Source organism: Toxotes jaculatrix, chromosome 13 (assembly GCF_017976425.1).
Source record: "Toxotes jaculatrix isolate fToxJac2 chromosome 13, fToxJac2.pri, whole genome shotgun sequence".
Classification (NCBI taxonomy): Eukaryota; Metazoa; Chordata; class Actinopteri; family Toxotidae; genus Toxotes; species Toxotes jaculatrix.
Window position 1 is genome coordinate 2,740,467 of NC_054406.1, and position 25,935 is coordinate 2,766,401.

General features: G+C 40.6%; 3 protein-coding genes across 8 annotated transcripts; 2 read left to right on the plus strand and 1 right to left on the minus strand.

Annotated features, from left to right (window-relative positions):
* Positions 1 to 1,851: 1,851 nt before the first annotated feature.
* LOC121191993 (class I histocompatibility antigen, F10 alpha chain-like) lies at positions 1,852 to 8,917 on the minus strand. The gene is made up of 7 exons (XM_041053523.1): positions 8,752 to 8,917; positions 4,911 to 5,177; positions 3,929 to 4,207; positions 3,188 to 3,478; positions 2,359 to 2,454; positions 2,074 to 2,091; positions 1,852 to 1,902 (listed from the first exon to the last, which is right to left on the minus strand). Exons 1-7 carry the CDS (start codon positions 8,801 to 8,803, stop codon positions 1,856 to 1,858), a joined length of 1,050 nt encoding a protein of 349 aa, XP_040909457.1. The 5' UTR covers positions 8,804 to 8,917; the 3' UTR covers positions 1,852 to 1,855.
* Positions 8,918 to 11,787: 2,870 nt separating this feature from the next.
* tapbp.1 (TAP binding protein (tapasin), tandem duplicate 1) lies at positions 11,788 to 17,596 on the plus strand. Of its 4 annotated transcripts, none has more exons than XM_041053497.1 (8): positions 11,789 to 12,150; positions 14,388 to 14,579; positions 14,807 to 15,055; positions 15,151 to 15,510; positions 15,649 to 15,972; positions 16,235 to 16,336; positions 16,585 to 16,607; positions 16,759 to 17,319. In XM_041053497.1, exons 1-8 carry the CDS (start codon positions 12,090 to 12,092, stop codon positions 16,768 to 16,770), a joined length of 1,323 nt encoding a protein of 440 aa, XP_040909431.1. In that variant the 5' UTR covers positions 11,789 to 12,089; the 3' UTR covers positions 16,771 to 17,319. The 4 variants fall into 4 exon arrangements, 3 of the variants coding, with proteins under 3 accessions (XP_040909429.1, XP_040909431.1, XP_040909430.1); XM_041053496.1 differs by having other exon boundaries at positions 11,790 to 12,150; positions 16,579 to 16,607; XM_041053495.1 differs by lacking the exons at positions 16,585 to 16,607; positions 16,759 to 17,319 and adding an exon at positions 17,396 to 17,596 and having other exon boundaries at positions 11,788 to 12,150.
* A 1,217-nt stretch (positions 17,597 to 18,813) lies between these two features.
* daxx (death-domain associated protein) lies at positions 18,814 to 25,935 on the plus strand. Of its 3 annotated transcripts, none has more exons than XM_041053474.1 (11): positions 18,814 to 19,140; positions 20,133 to 20,402; positions 20,870 to 21,325; positions 21,502 to 21,633; positions 21,752 to 21,868; positions 22,054 to 22,285; positions 22,556 to 22,725; positions 23,117 to 23,279; positions 23,613 to 24,153; positions 24,353 to 24,488; positions 24,686 to 25,935. In XM_041053474.1, the coding sequence occupies exons 2-11, from the start codon at positions 20,151 to 20,153 to the stop codon at positions 24,743 to 24,745; spliced, it is 2,259 nt and encodes a 752-aa protein (XP_040909408.1). In that variant the 5' UTR covers positions 18,814 to 19,140; positions 20,133 to 20,150; the 3' UTR covers positions 24,746 to 25,935. The 3 variants fall into 3 exon arrangements, with proteins under 3 accessions (XP_040909408.1, XP_040909409.1, XP_040909407.1); XM_041053475.1 differs by having other exon boundaries at positions 18,814 to 19,130; positions 20,130 to 20,402; XM_041053473.1 differs by having other exon boundaries at positions 18,814 to 19,130.

The window sequence follows — 25,935 nt, forward strand, 5'->3', positions numbered from 1 at the left end:
CTTCTGGTTGAAATGGACATCGCAGCTCAGTGTGGGGATGTGTATTAAACAAGGTGTGGAACAAACATGCAGACACCACCAGGAAGCAAGAAGAGAAGCTTGGGCATGATTACTCTTTAGACAACACACAAAATAAAAAAAAAGACAAAGTGTTGAAAGAAAGAAAACAGGAGACAGGGAAATAAGAAAACATGGAGGTAAACAGAGAATAAAAGAAAAAATAGAGAAGAACACGGAGAAATAAATCTGTTTTAATTACTGACAGAGAATATGTACTAAATAATGCTTTTGTTATTCCTCTAATTGCACAATAAACAGTGATATTCTGAATGCACATTGACAATCACACAGTGAGAAAAACTACCTGGATCACCTGCAAAGGTTTTGAACAAACAGATAATAACATATTATAACTGTTTGTCTCCTAATTTTTCTGATAACAGCTCTCAACATGAGAAAGTGTGAACAAAGAGATAAAAACAAGGGAAACAAATAAAGAGAAGTTAAAGGAAGAGACAGAAATAAGAAAGAAAAATTAAACTGGAGGAAAATGAAAAGAAGAAAATTCAATATTATATCATATTCACTGATACTCTACACACTACACCTGATGAATTTCTCTTTAGAAAATTATATTCAGATTAAATAACTTATTTCTAAATGTGTGCAGATTTTGTTTTTATAAGCTGGGCATCATTATGTCCTTTGATTATCATTTTACAAACTGGGAAACACGAGTAGTGACACATGAAAAGGACCCAGACAAATACAATCATCACCATAATTTTCATGTCAAGTAAAAATATAAATTTCTACTTTTTCTGTAGAACATAAGTTTACTTCAGTGATTTTTTTCCTTCCTGGTGCGATGTCTTAACATCTGCACTTGGAGCAACTTCACTTAGTCTCTGTGTAAATAATTAAAAAGCCAATATTCATATTAGAGCACAGTTGCAGATGAGCAGACATACACCAGGATTTAAGAGCAACACTAACATCTGTTAGACTGGATTCTTTATTGACTTGCAGACCTATAGATACGACCACATTTGACATTCAATCATTTAACAAGTACTTCACAAAAATGACTTTGTCCATTCATCAGTTATTTTTCAAAATGACAAAATGAACTGACTGTCTCCTTGAATTTGAATTAGCTCATCATTTTCTTCTTTATGAACATTTTTAAATATTATAATAATATTATGTATCCTCATGGGTAAACAAACATATTTTTGATTTGTCAATGGGACTCAAAACCCTGACTCTATCAATTTATGATTTGAATGATGAATAATTAATGAATTCCCAGTTTAGTGTTTTATGAATGTAGTGACAATGCTCTTTGTTCCAGTGCAAAATTTACCATAAACCTAAAGAGACAAAAAGGGAAAAGTTGAAATTAAGACAAAATATTTCACACACAGCTCCACAAATTTATCATAAAATACAACTGCAGACTTTTCACTGAGACCTAAAACATCAAAGATTCAGTCAGTTAAGTGTTAACATACTATAAATCAATCATTTACTCAACATGCCTCGGAAGTACAATAATTTGTTTTTATTTGGTTCATCAGTGTTTGTGTTTTTAATACAACTCTGTCCCATTGATGTCGAGGTATCTTAAAGCATCTGTGTCTGTTAATTATCTTATTTAACTTCATATAAAGCATTTTCAGCTTTATGGTAGAAAACCAACTGAAAGTCAAAGATTTTCTTTACAGCTACAGAGTCACAGAAGTTTTACAGTGGATGAAGAAACAATCACATGAGTTTCCTTTGCTCATAGTTTAAATCAGCTGTGTTTAACATATGAACCAACTCACTGTGTTCAGGATGGTGTGTTTATCATTTAGATACTTGGATTCAGCTGCTCCATAACCTCCGGGTTGCTCACAGCTGTAAGGTCAGAAACTCATTGTTAGCTCCTCTGAACTGACAGTGATTAACAAACAGCTGACACTGCAGGAACCAGTCCTGAAAACCTTCTTCAGCACAAAATACACATTTTAATCTACACACAACTCCTGTGAGATCACAGAAAACAGAAGAGAAACAAGCTGTACTCACGAGATGGAGGGCGTTTGGCTGAAATAAAAAGAAAATATAAATAATTTCAGTTGAAAATGCCAGAATTTGTTTTTCCAGACATGATTCTCAGATTCTCTCTTCACTCACTCACACTGTCATTAAACTGTGGATCTAAACTCTGCAACTCTCACTGTTGGCTGAAAAAGATTTTGCTAAGAAGTGAAGTTTGTTTGACTTTTACAAACTTGCAAAGCATCAACTCAAAGTTTAAAATCAAAATACTGAAAAAAAAAAGATAAGAATGTTTCTGTTTCAGTTTCTCACCATTTTTCTTTTTGTACACGATGAATCCAGCGGCAGCGGCAATGACGAGAACAAGAATGACCACTGCAGCGATGATGATGATGATCATGGGATTCTCTGCAGAGCAAAACACAACAAACCAATCACAACCTGTACAGATGAAGTTAGAAGAGAAGAACATCCATTTGCCAACCAGACTACAATCCTGAACAATGGAAACTGAGTCTGTATATACACACTATATGTTATTTTGTCCTGCAGTTAATTTCAGTTTTCATTCCTGCGAGTCTGTACATACTTTCTGCATCTAAGCGTATTTAACCTTAATAAGAATAAATGTCTCAGGTCAAAACAGTGGCTAAAATCTCTAAACTGAGGTTACAGAATAAAATGGTTAGCCAAAGATAGCCATAAAAAAAAAAATTATCTGTTCATACCTACAAAATTGCTACCTGGAATAAAACTTTACAGTGATTTAATCATTAAAATAAATCTATAAAGGTGGTAAATTTCAAAATATAAAACACTAAAGAAAAAATAAATAAAATAAACTGTTGACACTTATTAATCAAAGTTCAGTGAACAGTTAACAAGCAGTGCAAAAAATATAATGGGCACTTTAAAAATGTAACTTAAGAAAAATAACTTTTACTTCTTTGGTGATTTCTCAGGGTCACATGATTATCCAAAGGTGAGAAATGTTTTAAAACAGTCTTAAAATTATATATAAAAATTGAATGAAAGAAACAGAAATTCCCATTATCACATAAAAGAATACATGAATGGCAGGACTATTATAGTAAATTAAATGTGTGTTTGCCACTTCCATCACTTCTGATTCAACTCTTACTTTCATTGGTCCTGATCTCTGCTTTGTCCAGTTTGGTGACGATGTCCTCCTTCACACCAGAGAGCTGAAACACACATTCATACCTCCCCCAGTCTTCAGGTGATGGAAGGCCAACACTCATCTGGAAGGTTCCATCATGGTTGGGGAGGATCTCTCCATGCTCCACGTCCTCATGAAGCTCCTCTCCATCTTTCCTCCAGAACATCACGGCTCTGTCAGGGTAGAAACCTGTAGCGTGGCAGCTGACTGGAGAGGAGGGAGTCTTCTGGAGGAGAGACACTGAGGGAAGGGCTGGAGAGAGAAATAACTTATTTTATGATAACTTACTGCATACTAACATCATAGTGTATTTTGAATGCTTTAGTTACACATTTTATACACCAAGTGTAGTCAAGAAATAAATGAGTTGGTGGAACAGAGAGGAAAAAAGACAGATGTGAGGAGGGAGTGAGAGACAGGTTAGTAAGGCACAGGTCAAGAGACAATGGAGGAAAGACAAGAGTAAGAAACTGAGGCAGAAATGGAGAAGTGGTGATAAATATGTGAAAGAAGGAGAGAGAGAAAATGGAGGGAGAGGGATGCAGGGGGAGCGAATGAGAGAAATAGAAATGTGTGTGAACTGAGACACAGTCGGTCTCTGTATGTTGGTTCATATTTATTGTAATGTTCCTGTTGGTTAGAAACAGAGGAGACAAATGAAGATTGTTGTTGATGAAGCTGCATCAGGTCATGTGATTCTACCTGTTCTCAGCAGAGAGCTCCTCCCATAGTTCACATACTTCTCCACCCACTCAGGACAAATCTGGGTGAAGTAGTTCTTCAACTGTGTGACATAAGCTTTGTTACTGTCCCACTTCTGTTTGGTGATGACAGCCTGTGGTGTTGGAGCGATCCATGTCTGCGTCCCCAGGTCCAATGATATGAAGTCCTCTCCATCATAACCATGCTGATCATAACCTTTAACCTCACCAGTCTCATCATCCCATTCACAGCCGTACATCCTCTGGTAAGTGTGGACACCTGAGAGACAGACAGAGACAGAGACAACAGAGTCAGATCTCAGCACAATCAGTTATTATTAGGTTATTAAGTTGAATTCACGTCTTTACCAGAGAGACACACTGATCCACACACACACACACACACACACTGAGGTGGAGTCCTGAGCAGCAGATCCAGATTAAACCAGATCCTGGACTGAACATTACATCCACTAAACTCTGCAGCCAGAGGATCAGTCCAACAACATCCTCTTCATGTGAGAAACTACAGACCAGACTGTCCTCAGGTTTTTCTAGAAGCCTCCACTGAAGGACAGTTTGAGTCCAGGATTAGTCAGTAGACTCCACCTGCCCAGACACGACAGTGTGTCAGTGGGAATTATTATTCCCACTGACACACTGCTATATGACACACTGTTATATACACTATTATAATTTTTATGCATAATAAGAGATAATTTAGTCTAATATAGGGCTCGAACTAATGAGTCATAACTATGTAATATATTTTAAATTAATAAATTAGTGGTTTACACTGTGATATATCAGGAAGTAGAGAAAACATCCATCACAAGTTCACAGAATCAAAGGTGAAATCTTCAAATTTCTCCTTTTTCCTGACCAACACTGAATTAGTTTAATTAGTCGTAGCAATTACAGCCCCCACTCACTGATACTTTTCAGCAAAGCAGGAAAATAACATGAGTAAAACATAAACAAACCTCCAGTTTGGTTGAAGCGCAGCTTTAGAGTATCAGTGTTGCCTTTGAAGGTCTGCTGGTTACCCATACAGATCACAGTGCTCTCCTCCCAGTACTGTGGATCATCCTCTGTGACTTTCTTCATCCAGTCCTGTTTGGGCTCTGCTTTCCTGGTGTTGCTGTCACAGTAAATCATCTGAACTTCATCAACCAAACCAACAGTCACAAACTCTGGGAAGTTTGGGACTTGAGAGGACTCAGTATAGAAATACTTCAGAGAGTGACTCACTGTAAGAAAAAGTTCATATGATTTTAGTTTTCAGAATTACAGTTTGATTATTGAACATTTTACTACACTAAAGATGACATATGGTACATCACAGACATCCTAAAAACCGCTGTTCTGTAAATAAATACAAATGTATAGATAAAAACTCTTAAAAAATTGTGACAGCTGATGATTATTTAAAAAGTGTAATTTGAAATAAATGAGTAAAATATTTAAGTCATGTAATATTTTCTGTTAAAACAAGTGTAATTTTCTTTCTAGTGTTTGATATTTAAATGTGAAGAGAAACTAGTTACCACGTACTGAAGACATTTGAATTTTTAAAATAAATAACATAATCAGATAAGCTTCATACAGATTCCTCAGACTTGTTTCTAATTGTGTTCAAGACACAGACTGAACAGTTTAAAAATAAACTAGTGATGGAGAACGATTAAAATTTTTAATCATGATTGATCACAATTTTTCTGCGATTAATCACAATTAATTGTATTGTTATGCACAAAATTCAGAAATGAATTCAAAAGTAGTGCAATGCACACTTTTATTTTAAAAGTACTGCTATATGAACATAAGTACACTAACATTTAGTCTGCATACACTTTAAACAAATAAGGTGCTTTTTAACAGGCTATTCCCTTTACACAGTGGCAGTTAAAATATTTCTTGTACATCTCAACTTAAAGATTAACCATCAAATATAAAACCGCAGCTACTTGCCACTGCCAGGGCATTAATGTTTTATCTACTTTGTTATAGAAAACAACAGCTACCAGCAGAAACATTTTTCTCTTATCAAGGAGCAGCATAAATAGTCTATGTTCAGTACCAAGTGTCCCTGTTAAAGTGAACTGGTCGAACATGAAAAAAACGTTCACAGCTGGGATTTACTGTCACTGTTTGTTTGGGTGGGTGATTTGCTGGCATCAACGGTCGGTGCGTATTGCATTTCACACTTCAGACTCGAAGTACTCCGGTGATAGGAAAATTCAACTTGGCAGTGGTTACAAACAACTTTGGTTCTATCAACTCCACCGTCTGGAAGAGAATTAAAATGAAAATTTCCATGTAAGAGTTGGGTACCTTTCTCCATTTTTCCGGTTCATGTGAGCGCTGCAGCAGTTCTAGGCCCACCCCAAAAGTGCTCATTAGTTGAGATGAATATTGTACCAACAAAGCAGGAAGTTGTCTTCAGCAGGAGTCAATATCTATGAAAACTGTAACCTAATATGTCAGTTCACATCGTTTAAATGAAGGATACTGGTGTGCAGTATCGGCTCCTGACAAATCTCTCAAGGGGGGTGATGACTAAGTTCGATAACTGTTGCGATGATGACTGAGGTGATCCGTTCAATGGGTAAAATAACCAAAGTCACTTTACAATGTCACATTGCATTGTATAACTTGGTTTTCCTGGTCACCTTTCCTGTTCAACCACTAGCTAGATGGCAGCATTAGACATGAATTGTAAATACTGTACAATATTTTGTAAAGCTACATCAGGTTCATAGTTAGTTAATAAATTATTTTGGTTCTACAATGAAACACTTCGACTGTGGCCATCAACAGATACACTGTCATTTACTAGTTTGCCTCATTTCTACCTCTGAAGGTGAACAAAGACCTGCTTTATGATTAATCACAACAATCCCATTGTCTTCATTTGACAACATTTTATTTTAGGTGCAGCAGTTGTTTCGATGAATTAAATCAATGTTGGCATAACCTACTATACTCTATATACAGTCATCATCACAGTAACTATGGAAACACACTTAAGAGAATGACACCATATTGAAAATAAAATCAAATTATACTAAAATCAAAACATCACAGAGCATATTCAGTATATACAGTGACATCCAGCTGGCAATGTGCAATCAATACTATTTACAATTTAACATTTAGGGAGTACAAAACTAGGCCGTTTTTAAGTGCTCCTCAAACACTTCGTCTAGTGACGCCACTCAGCCGACCGGTCCACGAAAAATCCCGGGGTTGCTGGACCCCTCAATTTCACCCTTGCCTCGCAAAGCTACATGCCACAGAAAATGGCAGTTCTTGCTCACCTCATCCTTGTGACGACACACAGCTATCATGTAGCTCTCATCCAACTGTGTGGCGTTGTTAACTCTTCCAAAAGACCAAAGTTTCAGGCAGCTATCCGTATGCATCTTCGATGTTTCATGTTTTCTTGCCTTCTCCGAGAGATGGTGAATGTTGGTGATACCCGTGGTTGGCCAGGCGGTGTCTGTGTTTCCATCCGGGTGAATCAGACGGCAGGGGTAGCAGAACAGCGCGTTAGCTACTTCGCATCCTGCTAGCGACGTTTTCCGCTCATACCAGCTCCGTGAAAATCCGCGGCTGTAGGTTTTCCCCGCTTTTGCAGACACCTGCTTGATATTTAAATTTGGTCTGGGTGGTCCTAACTCTTTGACAGCCAATTTATCTTGATTGTTCCAACGACAGTACGGTAATTCCCGTGATGACACAATGGAGTTGCTCCCTTGAGTTGCAATGCTAGCCATGTTGATCTTGAACGTGAACGCGATGCGTATGTACTGCCCGCATCAGAGGAGCACGAGACTTCATCTGTGCGTATGACGAAAGCACGTTGGGGCAAGCCCTCCCGGAGCCCATAGAAATACATCGAAGGGTCTACAGTTTGACAAAAAGAAACTTAACATGCACGTCTATGAGAGCGCCTGGGGTGATTTTCAACCTGACTGAAATGGCCCCAAGGGGCTGCTGATTGGCCAATGATGTTCAGGCTGCTGATTGGACAATAATATTCAGACTTGGAATGGCAAAATAAACGTGTTTGTATGTATATGTATGTTTTTCGTGTACGTCAAGGAGGGCGGCGCCCTATCGCCCACTATTAGCCAGCCGCCCCTGCTGGTGTGTTTACAGACTATGACAATACTAGGACAATAATATTCAGACTTGGAATGGCAAAATAAACGTGTTTGTATGTATATGTATGTTTTTCGTGTACGTCAAGGAGGGCGGCTCCCTATCGCCCACTATTAGCCAGCCGCCCCTGCTGGTGTGTTTACAGACTATGAAAAATTTTTAATCACACCAAAACGATATAAGGGCTAATTAAAAATATTAGGCCGAATAACAGTAAAGTAAGGACCGCACACTGAGGTTTCCATTGTTGTCGGTTGTTTGGAACATCTGGAGCACAACTGTTGCTTTAAACAAACTGAAGATTAAAGAGGCTTTACCAGATGATATATTGTTTTGGTCAAGAAACACTTAATCCGTCGTTTTTTCCTCCTTTATTTATCTGAGGGTGTGTTTGACTTTTACTCTACGTAGTGACGCCGCAATTATGAGCAGAACTCGACCGTATTGATCTTAGTTAAACATGAAGATCACTGCCGCACAGACAAGAGTAACGTTTAAGATAAGGAGTTTTTATTTTCCTTTTCAAAAGTATTTCTACAAATATTTCTATTATCTGCGAGGAAATCCCGGAACTACACACCACAGACTTCCTGTTAAATGAATGTATACAGTACAGTGCATTTTCTACTTTTACAATTAACCCACTTAAAAACTCACCTGCTGCCGCGCCGTGTATTCCCAGAAGAACCAGGAAAATAAAGGCCCTCATTGTGACCGGTAGGATCTTTGTCTTTGATTTAAGAAAAACAAATTTCTTTGTTCAGAATAGGAAAAGAGAGCATTTTTCCAGCTCCAGAGCCGCAGGAGAAGTGAGAGGAAAAACACGGAGACGCGTTGTTGTCAGTCTCCACCTGAGCCAATGGGAATTTAGTGTGAGCGTCAACGTCACTTAAATCTGGGTGAAACTGATGAACTGAGGTTATCAACGCAAGCGACAGTGAAATGTGCTCCTTTCAGCCTGTGTCAGAGGATGGGTTCTGGAGGGGAGACACTATTCTAGCTTCTCAGCTTTGTTCACATATGACAGGAGTGTTAGAACTTAAGCTGCTCAGACCTTGTATAATGTTTTGTGGCTAATGTGAAGTAATGAGAAGATGTATGAATTTTCTGGGAGGTCAGAGGTCACTGTGAGCTACAGGTCAGATACTGTGGAGCTTGTGGGGACACAGTAGCCTTTTACTGTCATTCTTTTGTTTTGTGTGACTGTCCTGGTTTTGGAATCAGTCCTGATTTAAAATGTCCACATCTGGTACAGGTGTACCAAAACATTAGCCAGGCAGTGTATGTTAGTTGTATGTTTGACTGTTTCCAATGAGAAACAGAGAAAATTAAACTGTCAACACAGACTCTAATCACACAGTCTCAATGAATTAAACATGCAGCAGCTTGATTCTGATTCTGACCAAATTCACTGGGTCATGAACTTGGTGAACTAGAATCTCAAGTTGTTTGTGAATAGTGAACCAGGTTTATGCACACATTATCCACTAATATGAACTCCAGGATGGACGGTTGAGGACTTGCACATGGACAGCTAACACACGTGCTTTTATACTGTTACGTACTCACTGTGGGTCTTTACAGCATTGTCTCAGATTGGACACTGTTGTGCATTTTACTGATACTGTTTCCTTATTGTACCTGTTTGTACCTACACTGCAAATCTCGGAAAACCAAGATAATGAATCAATCAATCCATACTATCATCTCAGAATATAATCTAATTCTGAGATCTTCCAGTAAAATAGTGAAATAGTGTAGAAATACTCTGTTACAGCGAGTGAAAGTCCTGCATTCAAAGATCTGTGAACACTGTAAAATCAAAATTAAGCATAAAACTAATTCTATTGTTGTTTTCTTGAGAGAACATAAACTCTGAGTAAAACAGGATTTATATTGAAATAATATGACAACATCATATAATGAAACAGGAGATCTCAGCCAGAGTTTGACAGAGAACATCATCTGTTCTCTAGATTTTTATTTAACCTAAAAAGAAAAATCAAAAGAAGGAATCCAGGATGTTAAATTCAGCAGCTTATGCTGTGGGTGTGCAAACGATGCATACATTAAAGTGTTTTTACAAGCCGTGAGAAAGTATTGTGTGTTTTTACGCTTTGTCTGCAAATTAAATGTTCCAGCAACAGAATAAGGAATAAAAATATAACTGTACTGCAGATTAGGAGATTCTTCTTTCTTTTTTTGCACGGAAAAAAATGCAGCAAAGCTCTGCGGGTCATAGTGCTGTGTGGTTTTGTAAAGTTCCTAAACTAACATGCACTCTGTATCGCACCCATGCTAATACATGCTAACACACTGTGCCCTCTGAAAACACCAGCGTGCTGCCATTTTGTGTCTTCTTTTGTTATGAAATGGCAGACACACCCTCTGTTCCTGACCTGGAAGTTGCTGCAGGGCAAACTGGCTGTCGATATTTGATTCCTAACACACGTCTTATTATTTTATCCAGTAGGAATTTAGAGTATAGAACATAAATCATGTTATGTGTCTTAATAACATTTCGATTTGGGGCTATAAGTTGTCTTAGACAGATATCAAACTCTCAAGGTATCAACACACTTTAATCTGGAAGAGGTAGAAAGCTTGAATCACACTGATCCTGACTTAAATTAACTCCCCTCTGTCGATCCTTGATGCTCCTGCTCCTGGTGCGAGGCAGAGCAGCAAACTAAACACAGCCACGGCCACCTCAGTGGTTTTGATGAGGATTCAGTAATAAGTGTTAGAGCTCCACCACCTGACTGAAACAGCACACCCCTCTTTCTGGGAAATCACATGATGAGTCTGTTAGGTTTCATTTTTCTGTACATGACACAGAGTCCAGTCATGATCTGCAGATTGTGGTGCATAAGAAAGGGTTATGGTTGTTATCTCACCGGTCCCTGTCAGGCCCCTGAAGCGTCCTGTCCTCCTTGTTTTGCCACATTCCTCTGGTGCCCAGGAAAATACTTTCTGCACAGACACAATCAAAGATGAACAATAATAAAACTGAAGTCATGTTAGACTGAAAGATAATAAATAAACTGTGTACAACTGGATTTAAATCATTTAGAAACTGCACCATAAAAAGGCAAATAACCCATTTGGTGAATATGTGAGATATATTATCATTGTACTTATCATATAAACAAAACGTACATGTTAAAAATACATTAAAAAATGCTACCCATCTATGGCTCGCTGAATATGAGGATCATGAATTTGATTTTTTGTATTTACTGTACAACAATGACAAAATCAAGAAGTTTCTTTGGATGGTGTGATGATGAAACCAAAAGCTGCCTGTGTGGTTATATGGGGATTGTTCAAGAGGTATTGTTGTTTCTGTTTCTCTTGTCCTCATCTGACCCCTGCTCTCACAGAATGGAGTCTCCTTCTGAAAGTTTGCAACCTCTTATGTCCTCTTGTTTTTCAGTATAAACTCCCTTTTGTAGATTTAAGGAGTTATGCTGCAAATAAATCAGGCGTACACTCTCTCTAACCAACCGTAGTTATGATTAGACTCCGCTACGGGGTATCTTATTTGCAGAGGAAGAGACCAAGGAAGCAAACGAAGGATTTATAAAGGTAGTGGATCACGTCCAGACCAACCTGGTGGATTATTGCTTGTCAGATGGCGCCATCTGTCTGTAGATCTGGGGAACCTCTCAGCCTGCAGTTAAAAATATTTCAGGCAGCGTTTGCTTTTATGTTCTGCCAAAGGGTTTGTCTTTTTTAGTTTCCTCTCACTTTGGTTTCTATAACTGTTATAACTCTTCTTTTTAAGTTGTTACAAGCGGATTAAGGCGGTTTTATTTTGAAATTATAACCGGAATTAATTTTTTTTTCTGGCTAACTTGACAGACTCGATGTACGTGAAAGTGAAACTAAAGTGAACCCGGATTTGCAGGGGAAAACCACCGATTTTAGCTCACTTTGGTCCGTGTAATAGCAGAAAAGAAGAGTATCTGACAGCAAAGGGGAGACGTACAGCCATGACAAGTATTTCTACAATTTATAAACTGTCCCTGGTTGCTGTTACCTGCTTCATCCAAGGTAGGGTTACCTGTCGATGCTTTTGCTTTGCTTCTCTGGACAGATACACGAAACAGAAAAAATAAAATAAAATAAAATAAAAATACTTCTAAGTGTATATCAAAAGCTATTCTGGTGTTATATCCTGATCGTGATAGCTTCTTGTCGCTTATGGAATAAGTAATCCAAACTCCATTAACAAATGTTTATGCCTAAAGTTAATTTTCATATAGATAGTTGCAGCATATTTGAAGAATATTAAGTAAGAGCCTCTGCATATGCTGAAGAGTCACACACCATTTCGGCAAAACCGAAGTGTAGCAAAACAGCTTTGTGCTAATATTTGGGATGGAAGTGTGCGAAAGAGCTTGATCTTTATCGAGAAGTATCGGGCTATTAAAATACAGTAAAATGAGAGCCTTCGTGAGCCGTATGTATGCCGAATTTAGTATAAGACCCAATCACGACGTTAAACGTCTTTATTGGTTTCTTAGCCCAATCTAAGATTTCTTTTAAAGTGTGGGACAATTTCGGTACATTTCTAAATGGAGTTTGGCGTGAAGCGTTGAGCGCAGTAGTGCACGCCCCATTCTCGTGGCGGAACTTAAGCGGAAGAGCGCCAAAGATGAAAACTGGTCGCTGCTGTCTACGTTTTAATCTAATTAATGCAAATAAGACGAACGAAAATGCATGTGTGCAATAAATGTTTAAGAAAATGAAATATGGAGGGCAAACAAAACAGAATAGATACAGACTGATGAAACTTAAAGCGCTGGCATGAAGATGCTGGAAAATAAAGTGAAAACAAGACTCTGAAATGGTGAAACTGCATGAGAGAAAAGCATAGACTGTATAAGACATGGACGTAGCACCCGTGAGCTGCGCCATCTTGGATTTTAGTGAGAGTGTACTTTCCATATTTGGCGGAGAGGCGGTTATTCTACCGGTCAGCCGGCCGAGAACCCGCCCACTTAGCTCGGAACAATATTTAATATTTACCGGCTTTCACCGCTGCCTCCATCCGCTATCCACTTACATTTACAGCAGCACACAAACAACAGCAGCCGCTTACTGGCGGAGCTGCTCTGTCCATGCAATGTCGGACTTTTTAAACAGAAAAAATGAAACCAAATAAAATTGTAGCCTAGTATTCCCGCAATAAACGGACTCTGAGAGCACGGAACACACCGCAGCAGCGTTCCTAACATTAGCTGCTCCGGTCCTCTATCTGTATTCAAGATTCAAGATTAAAAGGGTTTATTGTCATTTGCACAGTAAGGAAACAGGTTTCCCTGTACAATGAAATTCTTACTTTGCTCTTCACCCAGAATGCCATACAAAACGTTGTAAGTAAAATAAAATAGATAATAGTATTTACAAAATATTAACAAGAGCAGCGACCAGAAAACGGCAATTAAGTCATAAGCCAGCGGCAAAATATGCTAATACATGCTAATCAGTGCAAACATCCAGGTACAATAGTGAGAAATTTACTTACCGAAAAAACTGCAACACAGACTCCTTCGACAGTTGGTTAGTACAGTCTACACTACAACAAGCCATATTGTCACAAAAACCTATCCGAACATTGGCAAACAAACACGGACACCAGCCCCCACCAACCGCTGGAGGTAGCCGGAGGCCTCTGGAGCTAGCTGCCAGTTTATGTCTATGCAGGATGTCACCCAACGTAACCACGCCCTGTTTTATGTAAGAATTTTAAGCCTAAATAGGTCCAAACTATCAACAGAGACCAAAAGTTAAAAAAAAGTACCTGGCTGTAAATACGGTTTTTTTTAGGCTGTAAAGTTGGCTATTTTAACATGAGGGTCAATGGAGAATTGCTCACTTCTGGAGCCAGCCCCCAGAACTGCAGCTTTTTGAACACGGAAGTGATCCTCACTGCTGAAACCTACAACTCCCCCCTTGGAGAAAAGCCACAACTTATTTGTTTCCCCGAACATAATCAGGGTTTTATTTTTATTTATTTATTTATTTTTAATTGTTAGAGTTAGAGTTCAATATGTTTCTACAAGGCCTTATGCAGCATGTCACACTCTGCTTCAACGTGCCTTATTTAATGTAACGTGAATAGTAGGTTAAATCCATAAAATGTATTAGAAAATTATGATTCATTGGAAAATAATGAGGTAATGTAGGAGTATTGCCACCACAGAGTACATGTTGCTATGGATCACAGTATCAGAATACAGTTTAATCTTGTTATATCAATGTATTGATAAACCTGTTGTCTAAAGCCTGCAGCAGCAGCTGTCCGGTGCTGGACTGCTGGTTTGTGCAGGAGAAGGCAGGTCGAGGAGGAGGTTTAACTCCACCTACAACCCAGGAAAAATCCCTGCTTTACATCAGAACGGACGCAAACAGCCACAATGCAGCGAACCACCAGGCTCCATCTGACATAAACCCGGACAGAATCTTCTTTATTACAGGTTAGTTCAAGAAGACACACTCAATCAGATGTATAACCACACATTTATCTAAATGTGTGTGAGTGTATATTGTGCTTTCTGTATATGTGAGGTATATTTTTGCATGCATGCAAACATATTAACAAAAAAGCATTAAACATTTTAACATATAAACAAAATGAGTATTTGTTAACTTCTCAGACCATGACAGTGTTTGCATGTTACCCTTCTGACTCCTCTGTCCTTAGACCCAGCTGCCACCCTCTGCCACCACTCTCTCAGCCCTCCCAAAGGCTCCATCAAGAAGCCCCAGTGCGAGATCAGCCCCTTCCTGCAGCAGCCCTCCACCCTCCAGTGGGTTGCTCCACTCACAGACTCTGCCTTCAGCCCCATATACTTGCAAGCTGACTGGTTTTCAGTTGCACTGCAGGGGCTTAATAAAGAGCGGGTCATTTCCAGCATTGTGCGTGCTCCCACAGGAACCAAAGAGAGCAATGGTAATGATGAAGATGGTCAGAAACTGAACACACTTTATCTTATCTCAGTGACATGGAGCAGTTTGACCCTCTCTCCTCACTGTCTGTTTCCTCAGTGATCCTGAGTGTGACCAGTAAAACAATCTCCGTGCAGGCCAGACTCGGGAAGCCAGCGCTGCTGGACTGTGGCTTCTGGGTCGACCCTTCTTCGCCTCTGTCCGGGTCAGGTTTTGCTGTTGAGTGGCGCTACCAGTTCAGAGGCAAAGGACGACTTGTTCTAGCTTACGATGGCAAGACAGACCGTGTGGCTGATGCTCAAGAGGAAGGGGCCACACTGGACTTTGAGAGTTTGCACAAGAAAAGAAATGCATCCCTGATCCTACAGGAGGCTAAAGTGCAACACTCTGGGACGTATATTTGTACGGTGTATCTGCCGTACCTTCTGGCTCAGGTGGTGGTGGAGCTTGAGATTGTAGGTGAGGGAAAAGAAAAATTCTTCTGTTAAAATTAGCAGTAAACTTTGTTATAAACCAGATTTCAGTGGGAACAAGAGTAACATTATTAACTTACTCTTTTATTTTTTTGCTGCTCCACTCTTTTCTCCTTCTACCCAGAACCTCCATCCCTCTCCATCCACCCCTCCCCTCTTCCCCTCATTGTCCCCGGCCAGACTTTGACTGTCCAGTGTGAAGCGTCCGGCTTTGCCCCCCTCTCCCTGGAGCTGAGCTGGGAGTTTACGGGTGCAGATGGAAAATCCAGGCCCTTGGAAACAGGCAGCATAACAGGCCACAGGCAGGCCTGGGATGGCACCTACAGCCAGAGCACCCGGCTGGAGCTCGACACCTCTAAACTGGACTTGGGCAGAGGAGGAGAGCTCACCTGTGTGGCTGTCCACCCTGGAGGCACACGACGGGCCAGCACGACTGTCAGTGTCATCGGTAATGTGGAGGAATTTAATTGTTTGGTTAAGACACGAGTAGGTCGAGAAGTTAGAGCATTCATCAAGCCTGAATATGAGGAATATAGGCCTGCTTCAACTTTTCACTTCTGTTTAAATTGTTATTTTCACTAGCTCACTGAAAAAGGGGTTCAATAAATGCTGAAGCTTAAATAAATTATTTTCATCAAGATTGACAACAGGATGCAAGTCATAGAAATGGGAATCTGTTAAGAGTTGAATTCTGTTTTCTTTCTTTCCAGGGTTCAGTACTCCCTCTATTGAGGACTCAATGGCGATGGTTGGTGTGGCGCTAGTGCTCTATGGTCTGATCAAGTTTGTTTCCTGGACCTTTACCAGCTCAGGTATCAAATAATACAGCAATAATTAACCAGAAAGATTATTTGTATGCTGACAGTAATAATAATTATTTATGTATTTGTTTAATCATTTCAATCTCTAAGAAGGCTTGACATTATCTTACCATGTGAAGACAATTGAATAAAAACATAAATAAATTTAAAGAAACAGTAAGATATGCCAGTATAGTATAAATATTTGTGTCTAACTTTTTATCTTTGCCTCTTGTTTATTTCACTGTAAATATGCTCAGGTGAAGCTGATAAACAAGAAAAGGTAATTTTTTCAAATACTATTAATACAACAGCATTTGCAGTTCTGAATTTGAGTTTACATAAATGTTGATCACTTTCATCATCGATGAGCTGCTCTGTGGTGTTTTGCATGTCTCTTCTCAGTAGTAACTTTCCACATTGTCCTCTTACAGAAAAAGGATTAAAGAAGAACGAAGTCAAATGATGCTGAAGTGTGACACTGAACCACCAGATCTGTCTGTTCTGATGTCTCTCAAGGGCGTTTCACGAGTGACCGTTGACCTGCTCATGCTAACAATTATGTTTAGCTTTGTGATAAATCTGTGGCCATGAAATTTTTAGCTTTGTTTTCTATAGATCTTGTGGAACACCTACTTGAGCTTACACTCTGAATTCTGTTTAAGTTGTTGTTTTCACTATTTTGCTCAAATAGTAACAACAGACAGGAATCAGGGAGAAGTTTGTACCAATATCTATATACCACTGAAGGAACAGAGCTGTGTGTGCGTGTGTGTGTCTATCTGTCTGTCTGTCTGTCTCCAATATCTCAGCCTGCACCTTGAACAATCCCGGACAGTAAAGTCTGTTAGACTAAACTGTACAAACTTGCAAATCAATTCTGTTTTTCTTTATACATGAAAAATAATGTATGTATATTTAAAAAATTTTCATTTTTGCATTATGGTGGTATCATCATCACGTTTCTTATTTTTATTGTAGTTTGTCTGAGCATCTGTGTGTGTGTGTGTGTGTCTGTGTGTGTGTGTGTGTGTGTGTGTGTGTGTGTGTGTGCGCGCGTGCGTTGTCCAGACTACAGTAGGAATGATGCTCTATCTAGTACTAAAACTGAAGTAACAGTCTGGCCTAATTCAAAAATAAAACTTGCATAGAAATGGGAAGGTGATGGTACAAACAGAGCACAAATCTACTGGGGGGAAATTCAGAATTTTAAAATTATGTTTAAAATTAAAAAGTCTGTGTTGTGGGTACAATAAAAACGTTCTTAAAACATGCAGCCTCTGAGTTAGTGTTTACCGAAAAAGTCTCCTCTCAAACATACTGCTGTTCCTCAGTGTAAAAATAAACAAAAATGCTATGTACATTTATGATGTACATGAGGTAATGAGAAGGTGTCTTAGATAAAAGTAAATGAAAGTTTTAGAACAAACTGTAATGGTTGTGGTGTTTTGACGTGTCTCAGTCCGATTATCAAAACAATGTTATAAGAGCAGCATGTCCTTTTAAGAAGCTGGGCAGTGTATTTCTTCTGTGTGTGTGTGTGCGCGCGCGCGTACCTGTTGTTTCTGAGCGTGCGTGTGTGCGTGCGCGAACCTGCGGAAGTGTGTGCGCGAGGAAGATGTATATTGGAGAGTTGAAGTTGAGCAAGGAAAGAATTTAATACAGTGAACGGGAGAGTAACAATAAAGTTATAGCCCTCCCAGGTGAACAAGACTCCCGGCTCGTTTTTGGAGTTTTGCCGTTGTGTGAGTGACAAGGAGGGGGGTTAACCACGAGCAGATACCGCTCGTCCCTGCAGCTTTTCACGGTTCCTCTGTGCTCTCGGACCACAGTCGAGGAGCTGAGCAGAAATGGTTAACAACAAGCAAAATTTCATCTAGCATTAATGAGAGTGTTACTTCCGTTGTCCTTTTCAGAATAAAGCGACTTGGTGAAAGTGTAATTTATTTTTAATATTAACACCTGACCTGAGAAAATGTTCGATTTTTAACAAACAGATCATAGACTGTATATATATATATATGGATGGATATGGATTATACTGACGTATGATTATACAGATTAATTGCTATAACGCATTTTAACTGTTTATAATACTATGAGCTAACACAAAGTAATGAAACCATACAGATATTCGTGATTTATCTACAGTCATTAAATACATGTAAGATATGAAAATCGCAATATTAGGGGATTGAAATCGTTTTATTTGAATTTTAATTTGATATTTCTACATGTCTTTCAAATTTCAGTATTATTCATTTGACATGCGGAAGTTGAAGCATGTAAGTTAGAATATGGTGTAATCGTTGATCTAAATGTTTTTAAGTTTTTGTACAATCCCATAATTTGAGGATTGGCATGAGAAAGGAAAAAAAGAAATAAGAAAGTCTAAACAATAATGGTAGTCAAAGGGATAAAATCATCCAATGGCTATTGACATTACTTACCTTCAACCAATCAGAGGCAGCGATGCTGATAGGAGTTTAGCGGGTACATTTTCGATCTGGAGTCGACAGCATAGCCAAGTTGATGAGCATTGTTTTAGTAAACAGAAAGTCTGCTGGATTAACATCACGATTTTATAGAGCATCTTGAACGCGTTGAGCGGCTTAGTTATATAATTAAAGAAGAAACAACATGCGGACCTTTCTCCTGATTCGTTATTTTCTTACTCAGCAAAGTCCCGGCGCTAACTAGCTGCTTAATGCTAATCTTAGCTAACTCTAACACTGTATTTTAACCATGGATCGTGGCGGAGCTTTACCCTCCTTTGTTGTCTCGTCAAACTGCTCATAAACAAGAGGTCGGTATCTGTGAGTATGTTACAACGTGTTGCAGTGAAAACCTTGATTAACGGCAGCTTTTTGACAGATTTTCCGTCTGTTCCCTAACGAACTGTCATCGAACTCGATCACTTCACTGTTTACTTTCACTTGTAGTTCATTGAAAACGCTCCTGGTTGTTTTACATCTCGAGCCAGAGGTAAAATCAAGCCGGTGTTAAGTAGCTCATTTACTGAGTGAAGCAGCAGTGTGAGAGCGTTTTTGTGTGTTAACACCAGGGTGTGTGCTGGAAGTGTGGGACCCAGACACAGGAGGGTACTGCCATTGAACTGGTGACTACTCGACAAACGTTTAGTCTGTAAAATGAGAGAGAACAGTGAAAATGCTCATCACAAGTTCACAAAGCCTTAACCGATGTCCTCAAATGACTTGTTTTGTCTGAGCCTCAGTTCAAACCACCACAATATTCAGTTAGCTATCGTATGAGGTGAAGAACAGCCATACAGCTCCTCTCTTGAGAAGCTGGAGCTGGATCATACTGGGAGTTGGTGCTTGAAGAAACTATTAAGATAATTAAGCAGTTATTAAGATCGCTGCTGATGAATTTTTTTGTCCATTGTTAAATTCCAAATAAATGTTTACAGGCCCTGTTTATACTGAGCACAGTCACACTTCCTCTTTTTCACTGATGATTTCTGTAACACATAAAATTCGTAACATTTGTGACACGTCAGCCAGTAAATGTTTCATGATCATAGTCACAGTAGTTGCTGATTAATCTCAACTAATAGATGAATCAGCTAATCTTTGTATCTGTGTTAAAAAGGAATTTTGCTTTGTCAGTGTCCTTCATCTAGCTCGGGGCCTGTTCCCACCACAGTACCCCAGAACTGCTCTTCATGTGTTTTCACTGGGTCTTTCGAAATTTCATATTGTCTGTTTCATCTTTCTGATGCTTGTGTGACATCCTGTACTTTCAGTTGCCCTGATCAACATTCTCCGTTTGTGTTTCTTGAAAGCAGAAACAACCAGCATTTTGAATGGCGGTGGCTCCGGCCTCGTTGGCGGATAAGATCATAGTCCTTGATGATGATGATGAAGAAGAAGAGTGTCCTCAACCTTCCTGTCCTGCATCCACCTCGCTGTCTGAGCCTTCTGACCACCAAACCAAAAATGTCTCACCACTCAGAGCTGAGCAGCCACAGCCCACCCACATTACCCAGTTACCTTCTGCCTCAGCAAAGAAACACACCCATGTTCTGCAGGCGGAGAATGAGAGGCTGTTCACTGAGGTGAGGGCACATTAAGGGGCACAGCTTTCTACATCACTTAAATCATAGAGAATTTCTGACTTGATAGCTGGTTATCAGCCATAAGTTCAAACTTTTGAATGTGATCCCTGGAATTAAAAGCTTTCATCTAAAAAAAAGGGGCATTATTGTTGACATTTTACCGAGCAGGATTTTGCCATAAAGCCTTTCCAATGTGATAATTCTCTTCTGCCTTTCATTGCATGTTTGTACCCAGCACCTGACCTGCTGAAATGTGCAACCATCCTAACTACTGACAGTAGTCATAATACCAGAAAGTTGTAATTATTGTTATAGTACACTGAAATAGGACGTGAACTGGAAAAACCTGAATCACCGTGGCTGTTGCTGTGCAGTCATTTGCATTATTTTTGCCTTCCTCAAACCATGTCCTTCCTCTGTGACCTTGTCTTCTCATTGTTCCTGTTTTCTTCACTGCTTCCCTTCAGTTTGTGGAGCACTGCTCGGCTCTCACCCAGGACTGTCCTGAAGTCTTGACCTTCCTCCAAAACAAGCATGCCAAAGCCACGCCTGACTATCTGTCATCTGTGGAGTTCAGGAACACGTTGGGACGTTGTTTGACTCGCGCTCAGGCCAACCGCTCTAAAACATTTGTCTACATCAATGAACTGTGCACTGTGCTCAGGCAGCATGCCGCCAAGAGGAGGCAGGTCCCCACCAAGGTTGAGCCTGGGCCCTCTACCTCAACATCAAATACTCTCCAGTCTACCTCTGTTATGCACAACAGTAAACACAAAACTAAAGGTAAAATGGATGAGGAGGAGGAGGAAGGGGTGAACCCAGCGTTGGAAGATGAGCAGCCTTCCACCTCCAGGCTGGAGGAGGACAAGAAAGAGGAGGAACAAGAAGTGGAGAAAAAGGCAAAGAGGGCATCCAGGAGACAGGTTAGTGTTCAACACTTGTCTGTGTGACTGGATTCACTTTGGCTGATAATGACCTTTAAATAATTCAGCTGGTGATTATTATAATTAGAAATGATGTATGAAATACAAGAGTTTTTCATCTGCCTTTGTTTTCCTTCCATCCCTGACTCTTCATGTCTGTTCTTCATTTCTCTCAGATAGCTTACCTGGAGAACCTACTGAAGGTGTACAACGATGAGATCTGCCGTCTGCAGCAGGCTGAGCTGAATTTAGACGACCTGGAAGCTGAGGACTCTTTATACATCCAGGAGCACAAGCTCAAACGCAAGGTCAGGCTGGGGTTTGATGTGGACTGGGAGTCCACCGGGGCTTCGGTTACAAATGATTACACCAGGTTGTGTGGCGGCTAGTCAGACCTCTTCGTTCTTTCCCCTTCTTCTCCTCCAGATGATGAAGATTTATGAAAAGCTGTGTGAACTAAAGGGCTGTAGCATACTAACAGGCCGAGTCATTGAGCAGAGGATCACCTACAGCAGCACTCGGTATCCTGAGATCAACAGAAGGGTGAGCTGGTGAAAAGATAAAATTAGATAAAAGAAAGCTGGTCTTTTAATAAGTGTCCTAGAAAACAACAGACTGGGTAAAACTAACCCGGTTAGGATGTAGGAGCAGCTTCATTTGATAATACCGTATTTGATGGGGGTGAGTTTGATCCTGATCCCGTCGCCTACGTTCCTCCCTCACGTCAGGTCGAGCGTTTCATCAACAGTCCCGAGGCGCAGAGGAACCCTCCGGATTACCCAGACATCCTCCAGCAGGTGTTGCGAGCCAACGAACGCCACAATCTGTGCCTGAGCAGAAAACAGCTGAATCAGATAGCCCAGGACGCCTTCAGAGAGACCGGGAGCCGCATACAGGAGAGACGCCACCTGGACCTGGTGTACAACTTCGGTTCGCATCTCACTGACCACTACAAACCTGGTAAGGCTGTGGGCAGGGACAAAACTCTTATCAACACGAATATATTGTAGAATACATCACAAGAGGAACCTTTATTGTCTGGTTTGGACAAAAGAGAACAAACCTTAAGGACCTCTTTCTTTCTTCGCCCTCCCCTTATCAAACTCCACCCTCTGTTTTCTCACTCTCACCTGTTCCTTTGTTCTTTCCCCGTCATCTGTCCCTTCGGTCCCATCACGGCTCACGAACTTGCTCTCGTCTCTCTTCTCTTCTCTGCATCACCCTCTAAAGCCACGGACCCAGCCCTGTTGGACCAATCGCTGCTGCGAAAGCTGCGATCGAACAGAGAGGTGGCTCTGTCCCGCCTGGAGGAGGTCATCACCAAGTACGCCATCAAACAGGAGGACACAGAAGAGCAGGAGCGGAACAAACGACTGGAGAAAGACAACAAGGAAAAAGAGGTATGACTGGGTATGACCTGAGTGGGAGGGTTGTTACACATGATGCTGAGGGGTGTTTCTAATATTCTGCCTCCCTCATGCATGTAAACACCTCCCAGTTTAACGTATCCCAGTACAACACCAGCTTTAACCTCAGGAGTAAACACGTTGTTGAATTAAAAACTTAGTAAAGTTGATGGCAGAGCTCGTCCTGAACTGCAGTAGATTATACAGGTTAATAAAATAAAGTGTCTGATATGTTTGTATTTGCTCGATGTTAATTTCCCTAACAGGTGGGAAAACAGGAAACCTACATGTTGCATAATATCGTGTTATCTGGTGTTAATCGTAATTTATGGGACCAACTCTGCATCTTCTTTTCTTATCTGACGCTCACACATCTTGTTTCCAGGGCAACAAATCAGAAAAGGGAGAGGAAACTAAAGAGGTGAATGGCAGGGCAGAGGAAGAAGAAGAAGAAATGGAGGAGGAAGAGGATGATGATGAAGAGGATGAATCGTCAGATCCAGACATAGAGGAGGAGATCCACGCCAGCACCCAGCAGGATGGACCAGGTTAGAGAGTAGATCTTAAGTCACGTGTTTGAAAATTTTCTAAATTAAAATCTGCTCTCTCTCCCTCATTGAGAAACCTGAATCTGTGAATATGCAAATATTGTTCATTTCAAAAGATGAACTGTTTCACTAACGGCCTTGTTAGTGCTCGGCCACCGGAGGTTTCACTCCTGTGTAAGCTTCCTGCTCGGCTGTGATAGGCTCAAACTAGCTGGGACGTCACAAAACACTGTTTTAATGTTCACACGCTTAAACTCAGATTTGAGGTGAGCACAGAAACAACACCAGACCAGGACCTGCAGAGTCATCGCTTCAATTTTCCTTTTTCTATAGACGACGAAGAGAACGAGGAAGACGTCGGTAACGAGGCGGAGCAAGCAGGCGGCGACGCCAACAAGGAGGATCAGACGGACGAGCTGTTGGGGAGCGTTAAAGATGAGGAAGATGAGGCAGCCACAAGTGGACTCAGTCCTCTTTCTGATGACAGCAAGTCCCAAATCTCTCTGTCTGACATCCCCTCCCCTAGAGACAGCCCCAGCCAATCAGAGCCCATGCAGACTGATAACCAGAGGCTGTTGTCTAATGGTAACCCTGCAGGATTAGAGGAACCTCTGGATTCCTCCAATCATGTTTCAGTTGTGCTGGTACGCTCCAACAAAGTCACTAAGGACCCTGCAGACATTTCCCCTGTAGCAGCCAATGGCGTGTCTCTACCCGTGTCACCAGCAATGATCTTAGAAAAATGTGACACACACACCACCAACGGCACGTCGCCGCCGCCCAGCCCCAGAACTACGAGGAGTCGGAAGAGGAAGAGGGAGGAGACAACATCAGGGAGCTCCCGAAATACGAAGGACGTGATCATCCAGGACAGGTACTGCCAGCCCGGATCGATCATGTTGTCACATTGGCCATACAAATAACAGTTTCCAGTCAATTGTGGACTTTTTGCTCTTACCTGGTTTTTAGTTGCACCTTTAAGCTAATGCTTTTTTCTTGTACCTCTTTATTTCTCTCTCCAATTCATTTTCCTAACCCTCCCTCTCCACATCCATCCCTCCTCCTCCCCTCAGTGAGACGGATATCCCTCTGGATATGGGCGTTATTAGCTGTAATTCTCCACATCAGGCGGAGTCCACCCGGGCCGACACACCGACCCAGGACCTGGTCAGCAGCTCACAGTCGACACCACCTCCCAAGAAAAACAAGGTATGTCCTCGTATGTGTAATAAAAAGAAGTTGGCCGAAGACGCACCTGCACAGGAAGTCGTCAGCGTTCATGCAACAGTTTCACAGTTTGTCTGTAGAAAAAAGTTTTTCATAAACATAAAATCTGATTTTTGTGTCATGTTCAGAATAACTGCTGTGATTTGTCCTCATTTTCTTACCTGTGTTTGTGTTTCCAGGTCAACGTGGCGACCCAGTGTGACCCAGATGAGATCATCGTCCTGTCAGACTCGGAATGACCTTTCACCTTTGACCTCTCACTGCACTGCACGATTCTTCCACTTCTCAGCTGCGCCGTGGGGCTGACGTCCTGAAAGCTCCTCGTGTGTTTGCTGGAGTAAAGAGGAAAATGCTGAATCATTGTGGAAGTGCTGATGCAGAAACTATGAATTTAGTACCTCATGTCACTTGATTACATATTAACCAAACAAAAGCAAAGACACCTGGTTTTGTTAATGACATAATTAAAACAATTGAAACTTAACATTTATGGGAAAACCATGAGTGAACAGGACACATTTTTCTTTTTCTTCTTTTTTCTTTTTTGGGAGAGATCAATGCTGTGGGAGGTTTCTTCTTCTTCTGCTGCTCGATTCACCAGAGAAAACAGTTTTTCATTTTCTCTGAGCAGAGAAACGTGGGTCGATGTCGACCTCGGCCGTCATCTGAATCTTTTGGGTGATCCAAGCAGTCAAACTTCAGTTTCCTGCTTTTCTGTGTAAGAGTACTTACACTTCTGTGGTACTGGTCAGTTGTAGGGTTGAAATTATTTCTTTTTTTTATTTTTTTAATTGCTGCTGTGAACGCAGAGCTAAAAATACTTCTCCCAGGTTGACAGTCTCTTCACTTGAACCCTGAAGTTGAGCTGGTGCGCTTTAGGTGAGAAACCAGTGCCTGTAAACATGAACTGTGCAGTCGGACATCTTGGCCCAGACGGGGAGCTTTTGTTTGCTCCACTGACGAGGGCGGCGACAGCTCACTGCCGGTTTGTTTACATTTTTATATTTGAGTCCCGTTTTTTCCCTAAAGCTGAGCGAAGGGGAGCGCCGCCGTGTATTACAGGAACTTTGAGAAGACGTTGTTTTACTTGCTGTTGCTATTTATGATGTGTTTTGAATGGTTGAGCGGTTTGTACTCTGATGTTAGCGAGATGTGTGCACTGCAGCAGTGATAATGGTGAACACTGGCATTTTTTTCATTTTTCCTCTTGTGTTTCCCATTTAAACATATTTCTGTTTTTAGGTTTAAAATAAATTGAAGTTACTTTCTTTGTTCAGACCTGTGGCTGCTGCACGTTCACTGATTAGTTCCCTGATAGCAGCTGGTTTGAATGTTTCAAGGACAAGGCTCATATTTTATATATTTTTTAAAGTCAACAAATCCCATTTACAAAAAAAAAAAAAAAAAAAAAAAACTCTTGATAAACTGC

Excerpts from the sequence above, each read along its gene's own strand:
- daxx (XM_041053474.1), top strand. The coding sequence starts at position 20,151 with ATGGCGGTGGCTCCGGCCTCGTTGGCGGATAAGATCATAGTCCTTGAT. Across the intron at positions 22,286-22,555 it reads CACTGACCACTACAAACCTG|CCACGGACCCAGCCCTGTTG; the intron begins GTAAGGCTGTGG and ends CACCCTCTAAAG. Across the intron at positions 23,280-23,612 it reads CACCCAGCAGGATGGACCAG|ACGACGAAGAGAACGAGGAA; the intron begins GTTAGAGAGTAG and ends CTTTTTCTATAG.
- tapbp.1 (XM_041053495.1), top strand. The coding sequence starts at position 12,090 with ATGACAAGTATTTCTACAATTTATAAACTGTCCCTGGTTGCTGTTACC. Across the intron at positions 14,580-14,806 it reads CAGAATCTTCTTTATTACAG|ACCCAGCTGCCACCCTCTGC; the intron begins GTTAGTTCAAGA and ends CTCTGTCCTTAG. Across the intron at positions 15,056-15,150 it reads AGGAACCAAAGAGAGCAATG|TGATCCTGAGTGTGACCAGT; the intron begins GTAATGATGAAG and ends CTGTTTCCTCAG.
- LOC121191993 (XM_041053523.1), bottom strand. The coding sequence starts at position 8,803 with ATGAGGGCCTTTATTTTCCTGGTTCTTCTGGGAATACACGGCGCGGCA. Across the intron at positions 5,178-8,751 it reads AATACACGGCGCGGCAGCAG|TGAGTCACTCTCTGAAGTAT; the intron begins GTGAGTTTTTAA and ends TTTTTCTTACAG. Across the intron at positions 4,208-4,910 it reads GCGCTTCAACCAAACTGGAG|GTGTCCACACTTACCAGAGG; the intron begins GTTTGTTTATGT and ends TCTGTCTCTCAG.